Here is a 21,365-nt window from a genome sequence, read left to right as displayed (position 1 = left end):
TCCCAGCAGTTTGGGAGGCCAAGGCAGGCGGATCCTTGAGGTCAGGAGTTTGAGACGAGCCTGGTCAACATGGTGAAACCTCATCTCTACTAAAATACAAAAATTAGCTGGGCACAGTGGTGGGTGCCTGTAATCCCAGCTACTTGGGAGGCTGAGGCAGGAGAATTGCTTGAACCCAGGAGGTGGAAGTAACAATGAGCTGACATTGTGCCACTGCACTGCAGCCTGGGTGACAGAGTGAGACTCCGTCTAAAAAACAAACAAATAAAACAAACAAAAAACGAGTTACCCAAATGAGACAATGAGAACCCGAACTAGGTGGTGACAAAATCGACTGAACAAACAGGAAAGACAAGGTGGAATTATGAGCTTTAAGACTTGAAAATTGGCTGAATATAGGAGGTAGGAGAAGAAAATGACAGCAAATGACTGACAGGGCAGGCACAAGTCTAGATAATAAGAATGCTGGTGGCAAGCAGGCAAGGTAGGAGAAAATGCTTGTGGGAGGCTGGGCAGGTGACACATGATTTAACTTTGTTCTGCACATGTTGAGTTTTGAAGTATTGGAAGATACTTGGTGGAGGTGTCACTTAAGTAGTTGGGGATTTTCAAAATGTGGTAGCTAAACCAGCAGTATTGACATCACCTGGAAGTGGCTTATAAATGCAAGTTCTTGACTTTCTCCTCCCAATCCCCAGCCTGCTGAAGAAATTCTGTGGTGGGGCCCAGAGACGTGTGGTTTTACAAGCACTACAGGTGATCCTGATGTCACTAGATTTCAAGAGTCACTAGCCTAGAGTAGTGGTCCTCAAGCTTTACCATGCATCAGAATCACCTGGAGAGCTTGTTAAAGGCAGTTTTCTGAGTTTAATCCCCAGAGTTCCTGATTTACCAAGGTGGGGTGGGGGCCCATGAATTTGTATTTCTCAAAAGCAAGTTCATATAAAGAGCAAGTTTAGATAAAGAATAAATAACAAGGTGGTGCCAGTGCACCACTGTCCAGGGACAATATGTTGAGAACCATTGGCCTAGCAATCAAAGGCAAAAGAGATCTGGTCTGGAAACATAGATTTGGAGGTCATCTATATATAGAAAGTCATGAGTTTCTTGCCCAGACACCTATTGTAGCCTCCTACTGGGTCCTTTGGCTTCCATAATTCCCCAATCTATTTTGCATGCAGAAATCAGAGAAATCTTTTAGGTTCATAAATCCTATTGGTTTACTAGCTGCACATAATCCTCCAATGGCTTCCCGTTGCTCTTATTTGAATTCCATACATGGCTTAACTGGCCCTGCACGATCTGGTCTTTTCCTTCCTCTCCAACTGCATCCACATCACTTCCCTCTCTCTTACTCTGCTCTAGCCATACTGATTTTTTTACAGATCCACAAACACATAACGTTCTTCCCACCTAAGGCCTCTGCTCACACTGTTCTCCTGCTTGAAACACTGTATCCCAGCTCTAGATTTCCAATCCCTCCTTCACCTTCTCATCTCACTTTAGATACCACCTTCTTAGAGAGACCTTCCCTCCTTCTCACCCCTTGTTATTTGTTCCCTATCTATACCATGTTTGTGTTATTCACTGCTCTTGTCACAATTAGCATATATCATATGCAGTTGCGTCCTTGCTTATTATTTGTCTCCTCCACTCAGTTGACAACTTCCTGAGGGCAGGGGCTTGCTGAATGAATGAATGAAACAAACACAGCAAGTCCTATTTGCTTTTATGTTCTCAGTGGCTTCATAAATGTGTGTTGAATGGAGGAAGTATAGAGAAAGGAGACAATAAAGTTAAGTGGAAAAATATGAGGGATGTCTACATTTTATAGGGTGTGGGGGAGAATGGAATGCTAAGGAGAAAAAGGAGGCAGAGAGGTAGGGCACTTTCAAAACAGTGGCCCAATTGTCATAACAAAAGATATACACCACAAACATATATATATATATACAGTGACAGATATCTAAATGTCTATATCTAGCTGGATGGATAGCCATTTGGAAGACTACCCATACAAAATAAGTGCCATGAAATAACACTTGAGTTTCAAGGAGGCAGTGTTTATAATCAATGGTCAGATCTATGAAGATAGGAGACGATCACTGTGAGAAGGCCAAGGGCCTGAAGATTATTCATGGGCATGAGGGTGTTTTTATTTTATGAGCACAACTCAATATGTGGATTATAGTTTACCAAAGTTCTTTGATCATTTTTTCATTTGATTCTCAGTTAAAAAAAAACCTCAAAAGACAGGCAGGACAGCTATACAGACGCTATTTTCAGTAACATGCTGGGGAAGTAGAAGTAACAAGCCTAGATTATGCTTTCAGAAAGTTTAGTGATCTCTCATTACAAATTTCATCTGTAATAATAGATATCTACTATTTATGTAGAGATTCTTCATGTCCAACCATAATATGAGCAAACAGTTCCAGGGAACAATAGTAACTTAAAAACAGACCTCCCTAGAGCTTCTCATGTTTCTTTCCTAAATCGAGTATTTGATTCGAATAGCACTAGAATCTGGGAAGATTTTTTTAAATGCTACTTGGAAATAAAGGCTTTTAACTTGGACAGTTTTAAATGGTAACAATTCGTTCCCCCCTCCTTATTTAGTCAGACTGCCAAGCTAAGTTTAATGTAACTTGGAGATGCCAGCAATAGTCACCATCTGCTATTAGCTCCTAACATCTCTACCACACTCTGATGGATCAAATGTAGGATCTTTTATTTGTCCACAAAGCAAGCGTTAATGGAAGTACCTAGAACTGAGTAAATAGGAGGAGAGATACTGTTGGAAGGAAATACAATGATTTCTCAGGTTATTAAAATAGTAAAGAACTATCTGCAACCGTTGCCTATATCCATTAAAGCTCAGAATTGGAAACAGTTTTTCAAGTCCAGGATCCCTGAGATTCCTGCAAAATCAGGCTCATGAAATAAGAACATAGGGGGTTAAAATCTTTTGGAAGGTGTTTTCATTTTCCTAATACAACTCTATATACAGAATATAGTTTACCAACATTCTTTCATCATCCTTTCATTTGATTCTTGGAAACACCTTAAAAGGCAGGCAGCACCATTCTCTTCGGAGGCTTAGTGAGCATTAAGTGGATTATCAGCTAGTAAGTGGCAGAGCCAGGATGGGAATCCTGGGCTTCTGGATCTAGATTTGTGCTCTTCTTTCTATGCAGTACAGCTTCCCTAATCTAGATCTGCTTTTCTTTCTTTCTTTTTTTGCAAAAGAAAAATACTCCCCTTCTCTATGCACGGGCACATTGCCACCAGAAGGACAACTGGCCTGTGTATATCTGATCACCTTGTAGAGTCACAAAAACAAAACAAAACAAAGCAAAACAAAACTAAACTAAACAAATACAAAATAAGACTGAAATGTGTCAAAAACTTGCAGCATAGGTAACAAGTGTTCTAGACTGTCAGGAAGGAGAAAGGAAGACAATTTTCTGTGATAGCTGTTCTTCTTAAATACTTTCTGTAACTCGTCATTCAATCAAGAGTTATGATGCTTTTTTTTTTTTTTTTTTTTTTTTTGAGACTGAGTCTCACTTTATCACCAGGTTGGAGTGCAGTGGCACCATCTTGGCTCACTGCAATCTCTGTCTCCTGGGTTCAAGCGATTCTACTGCCTCAGCCTCCTGAGTAGCTGGAACTACAGGTGTGCGCCACAACGCCCAGCTAATTTTTGTATTTTTAGTAGAGATGGGGTTTCACCATATTGGCCAGGATGGTCTCGATCTCTTGACCTCGTGATCCACCCGCCTCGGTCTCCCAAAGTGCTGGGATTACAGATGTGAGCCACTGCACCCGGCTGAGTTACGTGCATTTTTAAACATTAAGTCAGTGGATACCTCTAGCGTTTTATTGATTCTTACAGGATTTTGAACTGTGACACCTTTGTTAAGGCTTAGCCATGGATGAGAGGTGAACCATGGCATGGCTATCTACACAGTTTATAACATAGTTAAAGGAATTAAATGAGGGAAATGATGTATCAGGTAATTAGAGCTAAGGGGAAGAGTGGTAATGTGGCTTTATTAATAGTGATTTATTTTTAGTTTTTATTTTTTCAGACAGAGTCTTGCTCTGACGCCATACTGGAGTGCAATGGCCCAATCTTGGCTCACTGCAAGCTCCGCCTCCTGGGTTCAAGCGATTCCCCTGCCTCAGCCTCCTGAGTAGCTGGGACTACAGGTGCCTGCCACTACACCCAGCTAATTTTTTTTTTTTTTTTTGTATTTTAGTAGAGGTGGGTTTCACCACGTTGGCCAGGATGGTCTCAATCTTCTGACCTTGTTATCCGCCCGCCTCGGCCTCCCAAAGTGCTGGGACTACAGGCGTGAACCACCACGCCCGGTTGATAGTGATTTTTAAAGACTGAGTTTTATGGTGGGGGGTTTCTTAATATTATTGATAGTATCAGCGGCAGTTTCATATTTAATGTATAAAGAGATAAAGCACAAAAATGAGCTGAAAAAGCTGAATGAAAGACTTAACACTTTCATACAGTGTCCTAATTGTCATAACACACACACACACACACACACACACACACATACACAGAGAAAGAGAGACAGAGAGTTAACATCTCTATCTAGCTGTATGGGTGGTTGTTTATTAGTTCAAGTAAAATATATGCTATATAAACATGGTGCTTAAGTATATGTACTTACATGTACAAAATACGATCTAAGACTCTTTTGGACCTATTGAACAATGCTAGATTGGTGAAATTCTACACCTGAAAGTTCTGATGATACTTTTTTCATAGATAGTATATAATAGTCATAGATTAATAACCTGAATATCCAATCTCTTCCTTCTGGGAAGACAGCTCTTTATTGCTTTCTTTCTCATTCCCAGACACATGCACAGACGCATATATACACACTGATCATTACACAACTCAGTTTATAGAGCATTTAAAAGTGTTCCACTATGCAAACTACTGTGAAATCACAGTGCTAGGTGCTACTGGAGAAAAGAAAAGCACAAATAAACCATGCACAATTCCAAACCTCCCTCTGCTTTCCAAGCATGGCTTTGAAAGTCATTTTGAATCTTAGCTTTGACCTAGGTTTGAATCTTAGCTCTGATACATATCAACTCCATTATGTTGGGCAAGTTCCTTATTTTCTCTGTATTTAAGTTTTCTCATCTGTTAAATGGGAATAATAATATCTACCTTTATGGGGTTATAATTCACTGAAATGATGTGTGTAAAGCACTTTCAACAGTGATTGGCACAGAGTAAGCTATTATTGTTGTTATTACACTTATATTATTATTTTTGAAGATCATATAGCCTAAAAGAGAATATGGACTTAAGCATATGTCTACCAGAAACAATCAACAGCATAATAAAAATGTTCTGTTAAAGGATTTTTTGTTTTAAACAAAAAATCATAGAACCTCCCCAAACCCCTAAATTTAGCTTTGGGAACAAAGGAATAAACCAAGAAGAGTTGATCATTTTTCCAGGTTTCATGAATACTAACTTCTTTTGCCACTAAATGAATAATGATGTCTTTAAGACATCAGTTAGGTGCAGCACAGAATTATATATGGAAAAGCAGTCTTGATTTTAAATTCAGCAAGTCAGCCGGCTTAGCAGAAAGAATTCCAGAACAGAATGAGGCAATGGAATGAATAGTCTTTAAAGGGTCTCCTTTATTTCTGAAATTCTGTGATTCTATGGTCAAGATACTTGATGAAGTTTCCAGAGAAATAAAAATAAGACAATGCAAAAAAGTATTAGTAGTAGCATTTTCAAATGGTAGTTCTCTCCCCAAACACCATTGCTTTTTTTGTGATTTTTTTTCAACTATCTTTTTAAAAACTGGCCTTGGAAGAGAATTAATATTCACCTCATGAAGAAAGAGGAGTTATTTTGAATGAGTTGGGTCACTGAAGGAGGAAATCTATTAAACAAAGTCCTTGGGGAAGTGAATTATTTATTGATTCAGCTTGTGGTCTAAAGTTGAGGTGTGTGTTGGGGGAGAAGGGAAGCATTTTGCCATAGGATACTATAAGGGAATTAAAGGGAAAAGGATAGGAAGGGCATACCTTAGAAATATGGTGGGTAAGCAGGGCTAGCTATTGTATATTAAGGGGAACAAGACAGATATAATTTTTTAAAATTCTGATGTTTGGAAATTATTTAAAATAATGTTTAAAAGTGTTGACTAATGTCCATGAAAATCTGTTACTTTTTTCTTAGGCAGTTAACATGTATAAGAAACTCCTTTTACATATTTTGCTTTCTCATTAGTTCATTCATTAAAAATTTACAGATTATCTATTATGTACCAGCCATGACTAAGACAGACATTGTTCCAGCTCCTATGAAGGTTAAATCCTAGCGATGGAAATGTCCTGAGACAAAAGAGAAGACGGGGGGAAAAAAAAAAAGGCCTAGGACCTAGAGTGAAAATCCATTCCCTGAATGATAAAAACCTGCTGTACAATCTAGAAATCTAAGATTCCCTACCATAACCCTTGATATCAATTTGATCACACGCAACTGATTTCAGTAGTAAAACAATAGCATTTCATAAAACATAATGTCGTCAAAAATAAATATAGATAAAACTCCAGAGGGGAGAAATTTCAATATGTTATCCTCTTATTCTCTTGAGAAGATGATTAATGTAGTGTAATTTGGTTATGATGAAACATTCTTTCCACCTCCCATGGGGGATTCTGGGGTGCATTAATAATTTAAATTACCCCCCAAATTAGACTCTGACTTCAGGATTTATAAAGAAAATATTTTCAGAAGAGGTCGTTACCTAAACAATTCCTTTAATCAACAGTCAGAGGACTGAATCAACTGATGATGCCGAACGTTCTACACCAGAACTGATGGGATATCACCTCCTTATCCCTATCATTCAAAAGCGTAAGAGGATCAAGTGAATTTTTAAATGCAGATTTTTGATTTACACAGTTCTTTTTCATCTTGTGAAAAGTGGTTACTAGACTTAATCAAAATTCCTCTGTGCATCATTAACTAATTTTAGCTTCCTCATTTTTTAGTTTTTATTTTAGTGTTTGGAAGAGCCCAGTTTTAAATCTTCTGTGGATTTCACATTTTTCTACTGAAGCCTTGGGGGAAGCTAAATTTAAAAGTAGGGAAATAGTAATTAAAAGTGATTAGGACAAGAAGTTTTGGTGCTATACAAATGTGGACTCAATTCTCCCTGTCACAAGCCGAACCAAGCAGCAGTTTTTGGTTTTGATTATAACTTTACTTGCGATTTTAATAAACATGAACCAGTATTCAAACTTTTAATATCCTGCTGCTTAACTATTTCCAAAGAGCTATCCAGTTCTTTTAAACAGGCTTTGTTTTAAAATTTTAATTTGTTTGGCTCAGTCTCACCTTAGAAAGTTGTAGCCTTATGGTAAACTCTTTTATAAGTTGATTTCCAGAATCATAAGCAATTCTATTTTTGCCCCCTCCCAACTAAGTGTTTCCTCATGTTCCGAAACTGTTGGTGCTGACAGGTTTTCTGCCTTGTTTTATCTGGTTCCCACAGTAAGTATGAGAGACAAACACAAGAATGTGCCCAGTGTTGACTGGATGCATCAAGATTACAGTGATACTTACAACTCCTCCAGGAACCGGAGGCTGGGCAGGGGATTCGGGAGCAGCTGACTGATGTTGTTCATACTGAGGTCTCTGGAGGGGAAAACAGACAGCGTGTGAGGAGCAGCGAATGCCACCACAAGGAAATCCAGCTGTTCAATTCACACATTTCCAAACAATATAGTAAAATGAACTCATTCCTCTGCTTGACAAATGAATCGCTATTCTACATCTTAAATATATTCCTTTTCTCTAACATTCCCGGCAACATCATGGGCTCTCTATCAAATTAGAGACCGTAGGAGGAACTTAATGGAATTCAAAATGATTTAGGCCATTCATGGGCATGGTTGTTATTCTTTATGTTTAAAATTATGTGAGTGGACAGCAAAGGAAACAGACATAACTCAACTCTAGACATAACTTTCTGTCTTGCTTTAAATTGTGACAAAGAGAAATGTCTTCATCGTGCAACTCTAGAAGTCCTGTTTCTCTGGGACTTTAAGCACCTTGTAAAAACAAATGCTTTGATTCAAAGAAACTTAAAAACAACAACAACAACAAAACAAGACAAAAAGCCTATTCCCTCCTTCTAACATGTTCCTTTTGCAGGTTCTCAGATTGCATTAAATAAGTGAAATGAACCATAAAACGAGGGTGTAAGGTGATCCCGCTCTGTAGCACACTTCCTGCTGGGCCTGCACAGTAGTTCCTGGCACAGGAAACAGCAAGCCACTTTAGGCAGAACTCAATCAATTTTTGTTTTAAACGAAACTCCGTGTAATTATATTTTATTCTTTCTCCCCCATCTCTTTACTGTCTCTTATATAACCCCACAGCATCATGGGTATATGCCCTCTGTATCTCAGAGGCCAGAAGACTGACAGCTGGACAGATTCTTATCAAGACCAACTCAGATTTTGTGTAGTCAGCTAAAGGTCACTTAAGAAATGACTTGTTGCACGAACCTGAAGATTCAGAACTCATGGCATTGTATTCTCAGACCAGGCCTGCATTAAAATTTACCTTGAGAAAAGATAATGAAGTTCTTTTCAACCTGAATTATTGCTTTTATTGAAGTGGGCACATGCATCGCACCTAATCAGCTGATTCCATTCGCAACATTTTGGTTCCTTTATCAAATATTGACTTTACATCAATGACGCTAAGAATTGAAGAATCATTCACTCTTTGCCTTTAAAAAAGTCACAATAATGTGCAAAGAAGATAAAATATTTTATTAATTGTTTCAGAGTATGGTACCACCCCGAAATTGCTATCAATTTTATTATCTGTTAGTGAATAATAAATAATGAAGCCAAGTAAATGCTATGTTCTTAAGCTAAAACTAGACAATGCCATAAGTATAGACTACAAATTTTTGCATTGTTCATATTCAGAAGTCTGGATTTTTCTGGCATTGTCTAGATAAATAAGTCAAGTAATTGATAAACAATTTCATTTTTTTTCCAAATATTCCTGTGAAATAGCACAGTCATTAAGTTCACTGAACAGCCATGTTTTAAACTGATCAATGCAATTTCTGGATTCCTCACATTGATTATAGAATCTCTGCAAATACTTGATATTTCTCAGGAATATTCACTTTTTAAAATTTGATATCCTACTGATTTCCTAAAGGGATCAAGGTGGTTTGATTTGGGGCCATGTCTATTGGTAACACAGATCAAACCAGTCTTGACATCAAGACATATGGTGTGGAGAGCATAGATTTTCTCTCATATTTTTCTGTGTGATGTGCAAATCACTTCAGAACAAACGTTGATCTTGTCTATCAGCAGAAAGCTCTAAATAGAACATGGTCATTTACATATTAAGGTGATTCATAAGCACTCCACATTATTTTTGATATTTGTTACCCTATTTCAAGTACTTGGAAGTGAGGCTTATGTAAGCATTCACCCTCTGGTTCCCACCTGAACACTTCTTATGGCGGAGGAGACTAGGGCAGCAGAGAAAGTGCAGGCAAGCCTGAGAAGAGCGTCTTGGGTGGGAACCTAGACTTTCCCATTCACTAGCTGCATAATCTTGGGAAAACCAACCTCATCATGCAGCCTTCCTTATTTTTAAACAAGGGTGTCTCTATATTAATAGCTTGAAACCCTATGATTAGCCATTTCCAATCAGAAGGGAGTGACTTAATTCTTTTCTCAAAAAAGAAAGTACTTGGCTGGGCATAGTGGCTCATGCGTATAATCCCTGAACTTTGGGAGGCTGAGGCAGGTGGATCACCCAAGGTCAGGAGTTTGAGACCAGCCTAGCTAACATGGTGAGACCACATCTCTACTAAAAATACAAAAATTAGCTGGGCATGGTGGTGTGTGTGCCTGTAATCCTAAGCTATTTGGGAGGCTGAGGCAAGAGAATCACTTGAACCCAGGAGGCAGAGGTTGCAGTGAGCTGAGATTGTACCATTGCATTCCAGCCTGGGCAGCAAGAGTGAAACTCCGAAACTCCATCTCCAATCAACCCCTTACCACCTGTTTTCTAATACAGGCTGTTTTCTTTTAAAAAGCCTCTAGCAGTTTATATAAACTTGTAGCAGAAAATAACTCTTTTTTTTGAGACGGAGTCTCGCTCTGTCACCCAGGCTGGAGTGCAGTGGCCAGATCTCAGCTCACTGCAAGTTCCGCCTCCCAGGTTCACGCCATCCTCCTGCCTCAGCCTCCCGAGCAGCTGGGACTACAGGCGCCCGCCATCTCGCCCGGCTAGTTATTTTTTTGTATTTTTTAGTAGAGACGGGGTTTCACCGTGTAGGCCAGGATGGTCTCGATCTCCTGACCTTGTGATCTGCCCGTCTTGGCCTCCCAAAGTGCTGGGATTACAAGCTTGAGCCACCGCGCCCGGCCAAAAATAACTTTTAATAGCCATGATCTAAGACCAAATGAAATGGGCCTCTAAAATAAAATTCAAAATGGGCAAGGTAAAAATTAATTTGCCTGCATTTGCTTTTTTCCCTTCTGTGTGCACGTCTGCAGTGATGTTAAAATGCAATTATGGTTCTCCAGCTTAAGCTAGATGTGGTGGTGTGGTGTGTTCCTGTAGCTAGATGTGGTGGTGTGTTCCTGTAGTCCCAGCTACTTAGGATGCTGAGGTGGGAGGATCACCTGAGCCTGGGAGGTTGAGGCTGCATTGAGCCATGATCCCACCACTGTATTTCAGTCTGGGCAACACAGTGAGCCTCTGTCTTAAAAAAATGCTGATGTCTAGGTTCTATCTCCAGGATTTTGGAGTTAATTGATCCACTGTGGGCACTGGAGTTTTTAAAAGCTTTTCAGGTGATTGGAATGCTCAGCCAGGACTGAAAACAACTGCCTGGAGTAACCCTAAATTTTCAGGCCAATTCTCTGATCTCTGCAACTCACTTGAAATTGAGGAAGCTTATGATGATGAAAGGTACTGTTTCTTATGAGTTCCTATGGGTTCCATCCCAGCAGACAGTATCTTTCCCTTAAAAATGTTTTTGTTACTTGCAGCTCTATTTCTTTATCATTTGACAGATGTTAATTGAGCATTAATGTCGTCAGGTTTTATTTTAGGAACACAGTGGAGAATATATCTGAGTCATCTTTAACTTTTCCCTTTCCCACCATCCTACGTCCATAAGCCCCTGGTGTTAACTGCACTACAGAGTTCGCTTCTGGATCTGGCCCCTCTTCTTTCTTCTTGGCTGCCTTTGGTTAGGCCAAAGGCAATACTGCTGAAAACTGTTCTGCTCTCCATGTTTACTATGTCTCCTCATTCTGGGTCATCTTCTACACCATGGCCAGAGCAGTCACCCTGAGAAGTCTGTCTGCTCATCACTCTACACAGAGCCACTGCTAGCCATAAAGAAATGCAGCCCCTCAGGTAGATGAATTAAAAGAGGACTCCCTCTCCTGAGGGGTTGAAGAATTAAAGAAAATATCCTCTTCCTCCTGGGGTAACAGCTACAGAGCAAGCAGGGTGAATGGCTTGGCAAGCAGAGCTCAGCCTAGAGTTTAGACCCCATGAAGGAGCCTCTGTGCAGGATACAACCTGTCCAACCGTAGCCATACAGCGCAGTGCTATCTGAGAACTTCTGCTGGCTCCTGCCTCTGGGAGGAAATGATGCCCAAACTCCATAGGCTCTTCACAATCTGGCTTAATGTGGGTTTCCATCTTGATCTCATGCCACTTTCCTCCATGCAATGTGTGATCTAGTTACATGGAAATTCTTACCGTTTCCCTTTGCATGTGTCTTTACACGTGTGGTTCTCTTCCCTGGAATGCATTATCCTCTCCAATTCCAAATTACCACTCCCCCATGTCTCTTCCAAGGCCATTCAAGATCTAGTTCAACAGACCCTTGTCATTCTCACACAACCTCTTATCTTTCCATCTTTGTTGTTCTCTATTTCAACCTCTAGTCCTTTGATACTTCCTGTATCAAAACTCATCTTAGCCCCAAAACCTAGGCTGTTGATCTCCTGGATCACCATGTCACCAACACTCTCAACTCCCTAACCCCTGTCTTTTGTTTTACTTTCCTGGAAAAACCTCAGCTCTGGAAAAACACCACAATTCCTTTATCTTCTCTGTTATTATCCCAGGATACTGAGTGCTACCAGAAAAAAAAAAAAAAAAACAACAACTCATAAATGTGCAGATCGGTGACTATAAATTCACAGTCTTTGTGTGTTTGTAACACCAGTGCCCAATTCTGTGCTTTGCTGTTGCTCAGCTTACTCCCATGGGAACTGCTGCCTTGAACCTCTTCATCAATGACCACCCCCATCATGCTTATGGGGCACCTGTCCTCTTACTTCATGGAAATAACTGGGATTCTTTGGACCACCAAGGATATTCTTTGTCCCCTGCTTACTACACCTATACTTTCCTCCTTATTAGCCTTCCTTATGGATCCCTTCCCCTTTAGCATACTACAGCACATTACTGTGTGCTATGGACTGAATGTTTGTGTTCCCCCAAATTCATATGCTAAACCCTGAATCCCTAACGTGGTGATATTCGGAGATGGTGCCTTTGGGAAGTAATTAGGTGATGAAAGGGGAGCCCCCATCATGAGATTAGTGTCCTTATAAGAGACATGAGAGAGCTCCGCTATCTGCCATTTAAGGATACAATGTGCGTAAAGCAGACATACTAACCACTACACTATGGAACTATGTTAAGGATACAGTGTGAAGTTGGCCAACTGAAAACTGAGGGAGCTGACCCCCAGAGGACACTGGATCTGCAGGTACCTTGATCTTGGACTTCTCAGCCTCTAGAACTGTGAGATATACGTTTTTGTTGTTTAAACCACCCAGTTTATGCTAATTTGTTGTAGCAGCCTGGACAAATGGCTATACTGCCTCTAAGAGCATGAGGTATAGAACTGTTCTGAAATAAAATGCTCTTGGGAGCAAACTCTCTTTGTGTTTTGCTCACCTTTCACAATGTTTGTAATTAAGTTTCCCTCTTCAGTTGATCCTATTTGTTTTCTTTCCTAGGGATTCCTCAAAGATTCTCATTCATTGAAAGGTGCCCTTCTACCCCCATGCCCAAGTGCCACTAACTACTGCTTCTCCTCCTCTTTTTCCTTCTGCTCCCCGCTTCTTTTCTCCTTCTTCTCATTCTTATTCTAAAGTATCTTTCCTATCATTTCATGGATTTGTTGTGAGGGAGATGACTAAAGTAGATACTTTGTTCATCATCTTAAAATTCAGCCATAGTTGAGATTTGGTATTTGAATCAGTGAATAAGGAAGCCCTTTCTTATAGTGTTACTATTTTAAAAAATTAAGGAAACAAAAAAAATCAATGCTCTTTCTTTAATCTCACCACAGTGGAAGACAAATATTTACTTCTTTAGCAGCACAGTGTAATTCCTATTTCTTCTAAGTACAATCATTTTAAATTTGTCTTTGGAGATCCAGTAGCATTTAGCTCTCTGCCAGATGCCTTTGATAACAATGGATCTAGGCTGGAGACATTCCAGCACTTTTTAATCGATCACTTTTCAAATATACTTCTAGAGATAATATACTTCTTGTGAATCTCGAAAGGCAAGATGCAGGCTTGAGTAGCATTTTATTATAGTATGAATAGTATTATTTCCAGGTACTTTAAAAATGTTATCATTTTTAATTCCAAAACACTGTATCCTTAAGAATTTTTTTTATTGAAGTATAACATATACAGGAAAATGTATAAATTCTGTCTCCAGCCTGATAAATTTTCCTTCCTTCCTCCTTTCTTCCTTCCTTCCTTCCTTCCTTCCTCCCTTCCTCCCTTCCTCCCTTCCTCCCTTCCTCTCTTTCTCTCTTTCTTTCATCTTTCAACCAAGGTTTGACTCTGTCACCCAGGCTGTAGTGCACTGGCACGATCATGGCTTACTGCAGCCTCAACCTCCAGGGTCCAAGTTATCCTCCCACCTCAGCCTCCTGAGTAGCTGGAACCACAGGTTTGCACTACCATACTCGGCTAATTAATTTTTTTTTTTTTTTTTTTTTTTTTTGAGATGAGGTCTCATTGTGTTGCCCAGGCTGGTCTTGAACTCTTTGGCTCAGTTGATTCTCCCACCTTGGCCTCCCAAAGTACTGGGATTACAGGCATGCCACTGCACCTGGCCCCTGATGAATTTTCACAATATGAACACACCTTATGAACTAGCACAAATCAATAAATAGAATATTGACATCACCTCAGAACCCCCTCATGTTCCCTTCCATTCATTGCTCCTCACCAAAAGTAATCATTCTCCTGACATCTAACACTTTACATTAGTTTTCTTGTTTTTAATCTTTCTATAAATGAAATCACTTATAGACATTTTTGTGTCTAGCTTCTTCACTCATTATATTGGTTAGATTTATCCTTATGTTGCACCTAGCAATCCTTTATTCCTTCTTTTTTTTTTTTTTTTTTGACGGAGTCTGGCTTTGTCACCCTCGGCTCACTGCAAGCTCCACCTCCTGGGTTCACGCCATTCTCTTTCCTCAGCCTCCGAGTAGCTGGGACTACAGGTGCCTGCCACCACGCCCAGCTAATTTTTTGTACTTTTAGTAGAGACGGGGTTTCACTGTATTAGCCAGGATGGTCTCTATCTCCTGACCTCGTGATCCGCCTGCCTCGGCCTCCCAAAGTGCTGGGATTACAGGCGTGAGCCACTGCGCCCGGCCCTTTATTCCTTCTTAATGCAATATAGTGTTTCATTTTATCATTACACCACAATTTATGTACCCACTTAACTGTTGATGGAGATTTGGATTGTTTTCAGTTTGTGACTGTTATGAACAGTACTGCTATATTCTTAAACAAATTTATTGAACATTCATAAGTGTACGTATTTGTTAGGTACATATCTAGGTGTAGAACTGCTGGGTATTGGTATATGCATATGTCTGCTTTAATAGATACTGCCACATAGTTTTCTAAAGTGGTTATATCAATTTATACTCCCGCAAGTAGCCTATAAGAATACCAATTATTTCATGTCCAATAGTTTCCATTTGTTGTCACCAAAATTGGTATCATTTCTCTCTCTCTCTCTCTCTGTTGAGATGGAGTCTCGCTCTGTTGCCCAGACTGGAGTGCAGTGGCGTGATCTCAGCTTACTGCAACCTGCGCCTCCCAGTTTCATGCCATTCTCCTGCCTCAGCCTCCCAAGTAGCTGGTACTACAGGCACGTGCCACCATGCCCAGCTAATTTTTTGTATTTTTGGTAGAGACCGGGTTTCACCATGTTAGCCAGGATGGTCTCGATCTCCTGACCTTGTGATCCACCCGCCTCAGCCTCCCAAAGTGCTAGGATTACAGGCGTGAGCCACCGTGCCTGGCGTTCTTCTCTTTTTTATTTTAGTCATTTTGGCATGTACAGCGATATCACATTGTGGTTATAATTTGCATTTTCCTCATGTTTCATAGAGCTGAGCATCCTTTCATATGACTTTGACCATCAGGATACCTTTTTTTGCAAAGTGCCAGCAGAACATTTTATCTTATTTGATGACTTTTGAATTAGAAGTAAAACATACTTGCTGTAACAAGTGAAACTATACACTGATATGTAAGGAAAAGGCTGGTATACTTTCTTTTTCTAATATTACTCTCTTTTTCTAATATTATTTCTCCTCGGGTTTCAAAGGAATTCTTTTGAAAGAGTTAATAGTGTAATAGTTAAAAGTGTGTATTCTGTAGATATTTTGCCTTAGTTTGAGTCCTGGCCTTGATATTTCTGAGCTAAGTAACCTTGAGCAAGTTATTTAACATCTTTGTACCTCAGTTCCCTCATCTGCACCATTTGTGAAACAGAGATAATAGTATCTACTTCATAAAATTGTTATGAGAAATGTTAAAGTAAAATTAAAATGGAGACCAGGCCTGAAAACTTTCTGAGCAAATAAAACCAGTTAGAGCTTAAAGTAACCTTAATCTAGCTTAAATTGCAAATATAGGTGGAACCTGACTGGGGTCACACTGTAGATATAAGCTAATCTTAACTGGGGTCATTTCTGGTAAATGCTTATGTTGAACAGAAATTAAACTTACCTCTAATTAATCAGAAGCAGCCAACTAAGATATAATTATGTGACTAAGAACTTCCCAAAAAAGTACCCCCCCAAAAAAGATAACTGTAAATCAATCAGATTTCTTTGTTTTACTTTTGCATCTTCCCATAAATGCTTGCCTCTGATGTTCTGCATTGGAATGCAAAACCTCTGTTGGTCTGGTGTTCACCAACTCATGAATTACTTCTTATGCAAATAAACTCTAAAATTTAACTGTACTTTAGATTTTCTTTACGTTTGGTGTCAGAAGTGGGATTCAAAGGAGACACCCCACCCACCCTTGGACCATACCACTGGGTGTATCAAGGAACCAGGCAAAAGGTACCTGCTGAGTCCATGGAGCTCACTGCTTTCTCACTGCATCTGGAGGTCCTGGTTAAGTCCCTCTCAGATTTCAAGTTCCACAATTTGCGTCCCGAGCGCTCCAAGTTTATCTGAATCATGTTATTCCCTGTTGGGCCCAGAGATCAAATTTGAGTGCTTGACATAAACTAGACTGGGTCCAGTCTGGTGCACTAGTGCACAGAATAGATCTCGAATCCAGATTGGGATCTGGAGTTTAACTGGGTATTCAATAGGAACTGGACTGAGTTTGTAGTTGGAAGCCTCAGGTAGATAGAATTTTAAAAAGACAGACTATTATGAGTTTGTCAATATCTAAGGAGTCTGGGACTTCTCTTCTGGGAACACCATCAAATTTTATGTTTAGAAATTACAGACCCCAAACTTGTGCCTTTCTAGAAAAATGGGTATGCCTACAAGAAATAATTAGAAGTTGCAGTGGCTGCAATGGGGAAATTTTAATATAGATAAAATTGTTCATTTATGGGACATAATGGAAAAGAATGGATCCTAAATACCTCAGAAACAATGGCATGCAGTTTTTGATTGGTATACAGAGGCTTACAAAGGACTAGCTGATCCAAAATTGCCTCTCTAAAAGACTCTGTACTAAAGCCAGGCTCAGTGGTTCATGCCTGTAATCTCAACACTTTGGGAGGCCTAAGTGGGAGGATTGCTTGAGCCTAGGAGTTCAAGACCAGCCTGGGCAACATAGTGAAACCTAATCACAAAAAAAAAAAAAAATTAGCTGGCCCATGCCTGTGGTCTCAGCCACTCAATAGGCTGAGATGGGAAGATCACTTGAGCCTAGAAGGTCAATGCTTCAGTGAGTTGTGATGGCACCACTGCACTGCAGCTTAGGTGACAGAGCATGACCCTGTCTCCAAAAAAAAAAAAAAAAAAAAAGGCTTATTTACTAAAATCAAATAAGACAACTGAAAAGCTTAAGCAATAAATTGAGGGCAAAAGTAAGGAAATTATGTGGTAACTGATGTGACTTTTTTTCCTGCCTTTATTCTCCTCTACCTAATTATTCTAAATCCACAAATTCCTTTGTGAAACCATCTCTTTCTCCTGAACCTACTGATCCTTTTGCTGAATTACGTTTTTATCTGGAGAACAAAGAGAGAAAGGAAGTTAAGTAAATGCCTCATAAAGTTAGGCCCTCAGAATACCCAGGGTTGGTTCTTATAAATAATTTTACTCCTTGGTCAAAAACTGAACTCAGAGCCATAGCAAAATATTTTCCAAATTGCAAAGAAAATCCACAAAAATTTTCTGAGGAATTGAGAATCCTCACAGGAGTCTATGACCCTGGATTTCCTGATTTATATCAGTTTATACACATAATATTAAGACACAGAGATGTACACAAATGGATAAAAAGAGCAGGGTGGGATAAGCCTGAGGAAAGGACTGCTGACTCTTCAATAGTTACTTCTAGGGATGGTAAAAATGATGCCAGAAAAACAGCTGAAAAACTGCTGGAAATAATCCCTATTGTCTTCCCACAAAAGATTGGTCCATTATTCAACTATGTATACAAAGAAAAAGAAATAAATTAGTTTCTGATTACAAGCTAGATTTGTTAAATATTCTGGTCTTAAAATACAGCAGGGAAGATTTCCTGCTGAAACTAAAACAGCTCTTACAGCCTTATTCATCCATGGACTCTGACCAAAGCTTGGTGATCTGATTGAAAAATGAAAGATTGGATGGGAAGTTACTGATACAGCTGAAGTAGTCATCATGGTTGAACATTTTTAGAGAACTTTAGAACAACAAAAAGGTGAAACGCTGAAAAAAAAAAAATCAAAGGCTTCTATGTTTACAGCTGCAACAGCTACAGGGACAAAGTCCAAGAGGACCTCTTCATTCATATCATAACTCAAAATCAAGAGGTCCTGAACAAAGAAACCCTGTACCTTAAGATGTCTGCCATCATTAGAAACAGTCAGGCCATTGGAAAAAAGATTGTCCACTCTAGTATCAGTCTCTAAATTCCTCTGTTAGAGAAAATTCCCAACGCTTTGACTCTCAAGACAATAATTAACATGAATGGGGTTCTGAGGGATTCTCTGGTAAGTTACTTCCTATAACACCCTTATGTTTTTAAGGAAACTCAGATCCAGATCAATGGGGAGTCATGTATACACAGTGTTGGTGGATAATGGAACCACCTTATCGACTTTAAACCCCATCCTAGTAAACCAACAAATATCTTGGAGTAAAAAAATATTTCTGTGGTGGGGGTTTCAAATCTAGTTCAGAGAATTCCTATGACTAAACCAGCTGAATTGCTGAACTAGTTTCAGAGAAGCATGCCTTCTTACTATGTGACACCTCTCCAGTATAGGTACTGGGATGAGATTTGCTTTCTAACCTGAGAAGACACATAAAGCTCTCTTCAGAAGGAGAAATAATCCTAGAAGTCTCTGATCCTCCTGAACCTAAACTGCTTTGTTCTTAAAAGTGGGAGTTGATAACATTGAAAGCCAAACTTATACCAACCCCAACCTTTCCAGAGTTCCCCAATATCTGTGGGCTTCCTCCTCCACTGACAGAAAAAAATTGCAAGTCCTGAACCTATAAATATCCAACTAGACCATTCTAAGCCATTGCCTAAATTTCTCCATTTACTTCTAACGTTACAGGCAATCTAAGAACTTTCACCAATTGTAGAGGAGTTGATAAAACAAATACTTGTAATTACTTGTACTAGTCCCTATAATACTCCAATTCTGTTAGTTAAAAGAGCTAATGGATGAGGTTGGAGATTTGTTCAAGACTTGTGTGCAATAAATAAAATTATAATTCCAAAATTTCCTGTAGTTCCAAATCCTAACACTTTGTTATCTAGTGTGCCTACAGCTGCCAAATGATTCACAGTGATAGATCTCTGCTCTGTCTTCTTTAGCATTCCACTTGATAAGAAGAGCCAATACTTGTTCGCCTTTATTTGGAAAAACCAGCAATACACCTGGACTGTAATGCCACAGGGGTCCACTGATGCCTCATGTTATTTTTTTCAGGCATTACAGCAATACCTGTCAATCTCACAATTTCCTAGAAATTCTACTGTATTTAACATGTAGATAATTTATAGTTATGTTCTTCTACCAAATAAAACTCTGTCATAGATTCAACTTCTTTCTTACAACCATTACCTTAAAAGGGACATAAAGCCTCCATGGGAAAACTTTATTCTCTAAAGAAAAGGTCTATTAAGACATGATTTGACCGAAAATAGAATTTTCCTGTCACCTGAAAAAAAAAGTCAATCCAAGGTTTCCCTAAACTCATGACTAAGAGATAATTAAAAGGATTCCTTGGACTTTGGGGATACTATAAAACTTGGGTCCTCAACCTTTTTCTGTTGGCATCCCCCTTATATAAACTTACAAAAAAATCTGTCTTAAAGTCTGTATTAGTTCATTTTCACACTGCTTTGAAGAAATACCCAAGACTGGGTAATTTATAAAGAAAAAGAGGTTTAATGAACTCACAGTTCCATATGGCTGAGGAGGCCTCACAATCATAGCAAAAGGCAAAGGAGGAGCAAAGGCACATCTTACATGGTGGCAGGCAAGAGAGCATGTGCAAGGAAACTGCCCTTTATAAAACCATCAGATCTCTGATTCACTATCATGAGAACAGCATTGGAAAAACCAACCCCCATCATTCAGTTAACCTCTACCAGGTCCCTCTCATGACATGTGGGGATTATGGGAGCTACAATTCAAGATGAGATTTGGGTGGGGACACAGCCAAACCATATCAAAGTCTTTGCTTTGGGAAGTTAGTCATGAACAAACTTCCCATCAAATAAAACTGGCCTTACAACAGCCTTCAGCTTTAAGGCTCCTGAATTATACAAAATGTTTTACATTGTTTGTTTACAAACATGATGATCAGGCCTTAGGAGTCCTGACTCAGGAACAAGGGGAAAGACAGTGACTGCTTATTAGAGTCTCCAGTTAAATTTAGTGGCCAGAGCATATTCAAGTTGTCTGAAAATAGTGGCAGCAGCAGCTAAATTAGAAGAAACCTCACCTGACCTAGTATCAGGAAATGAAACTGTACCTACGAGTCCCACATACAGTTATAAGTTTATTAGATTCCAGTCAGACCCAACAGACTAACATCTTATGACATCTTTCTCCTGTAACCTCCAAATCTCCGTCTCGAATATTATAATCTCTGCTTAGCCCTGTCACTTTGCTACCTCTGCCTAATGATGGAGAAAACCATAAATGTGTGAGTGTGGTATCTCAACTATTGATTTATGGGACATTCTATTAGATAATCCTGAATTAATACTTTTTGTTAATGGGTCTTATGCCAAAAATATACAAAGGAGATACCAAACAGAATATGCTGTAACCACTCAGTATGAACTAACAGAAAAGGGAACTCTTTCACAATTAAAATCAGCACAACCTGCAACATTATATTCTCTTACTAGGGCTTGTCATGTAGCCAAAAACAAGTAAGTTACTATTTGATTTTTACGTTGTTTTTTTTTTTTTTTTTTTTTTTTGAGGCTGGTTCTCAATCTGTTGCCCAGGCTGGAGGATAGTGGTGTGATCACCAAAGCCTCAATATCCTGGGCTCAAGTGATGCTCTCACGTCAGCCTAAGTAGCAGGGACAACAGGCATGTGCCACCATTCCTATAGTCCCAGCTACTTGGGAGGCTGAGGTGGGAGAATGATGACCTTTCCATGACCTGGCTAATTTTCTTCTTCTTTCTTCTTTCTTTTTCTTCTTTCTTTTTCTTCTTTCTTTCTTCTTCTTTCTTCTTCTTTCTTCTTCTTCTTCTTCTTCTTCTTCTTCTTCTTCTTCTTCTTCTTCTTCTT

General features: G+C 39.3%; 1 protein-coding gene across 3 annotated transcripts in view; it reads right to left on the bottom strand.

The window, feature by feature from the left end:
• The window catches only part of LGR5 (leucine rich repeat containing G protein-coupled receptor 5), a 143,334-nt gene that overhangs the window by 69,912 nt on the left and 52,057 nt on the right, over positions 1-21,365 (bottom strand). For all 3 annotated transcript variants that reach the window (XM_023226542.3, XM_023226543.3, XM_023226544.3), the window contains exon 2: positions 7,634-7,705. In XM_023226542.3, coding sequence (XP_023082310.1) covers positions 7,634-7,705 — 72 coding nt within the window. The remainder of the gene's footprint in view (positions 1-7,633; positions 7,706-21,365) is intronic.

The sequence above is a fragment of the Piliocolobus tephrosceles genome, chromosome 10, assembly GCF_002776525.5.
Source record: "Piliocolobus tephrosceles isolate RC106 chromosome 10, ASM277652v3, whole genome shotgun sequence".
NCBI lineage: Eukaryota > Metazoa > Chordata > Mammalia > Primates > Cercopithecidae > Piliocolobus > Piliocolobus tephrosceles.
Note: the sequence above shows the minus strand (reverse complement) of the source record. Positions and strands in the feature narration are given on the sequence as shown.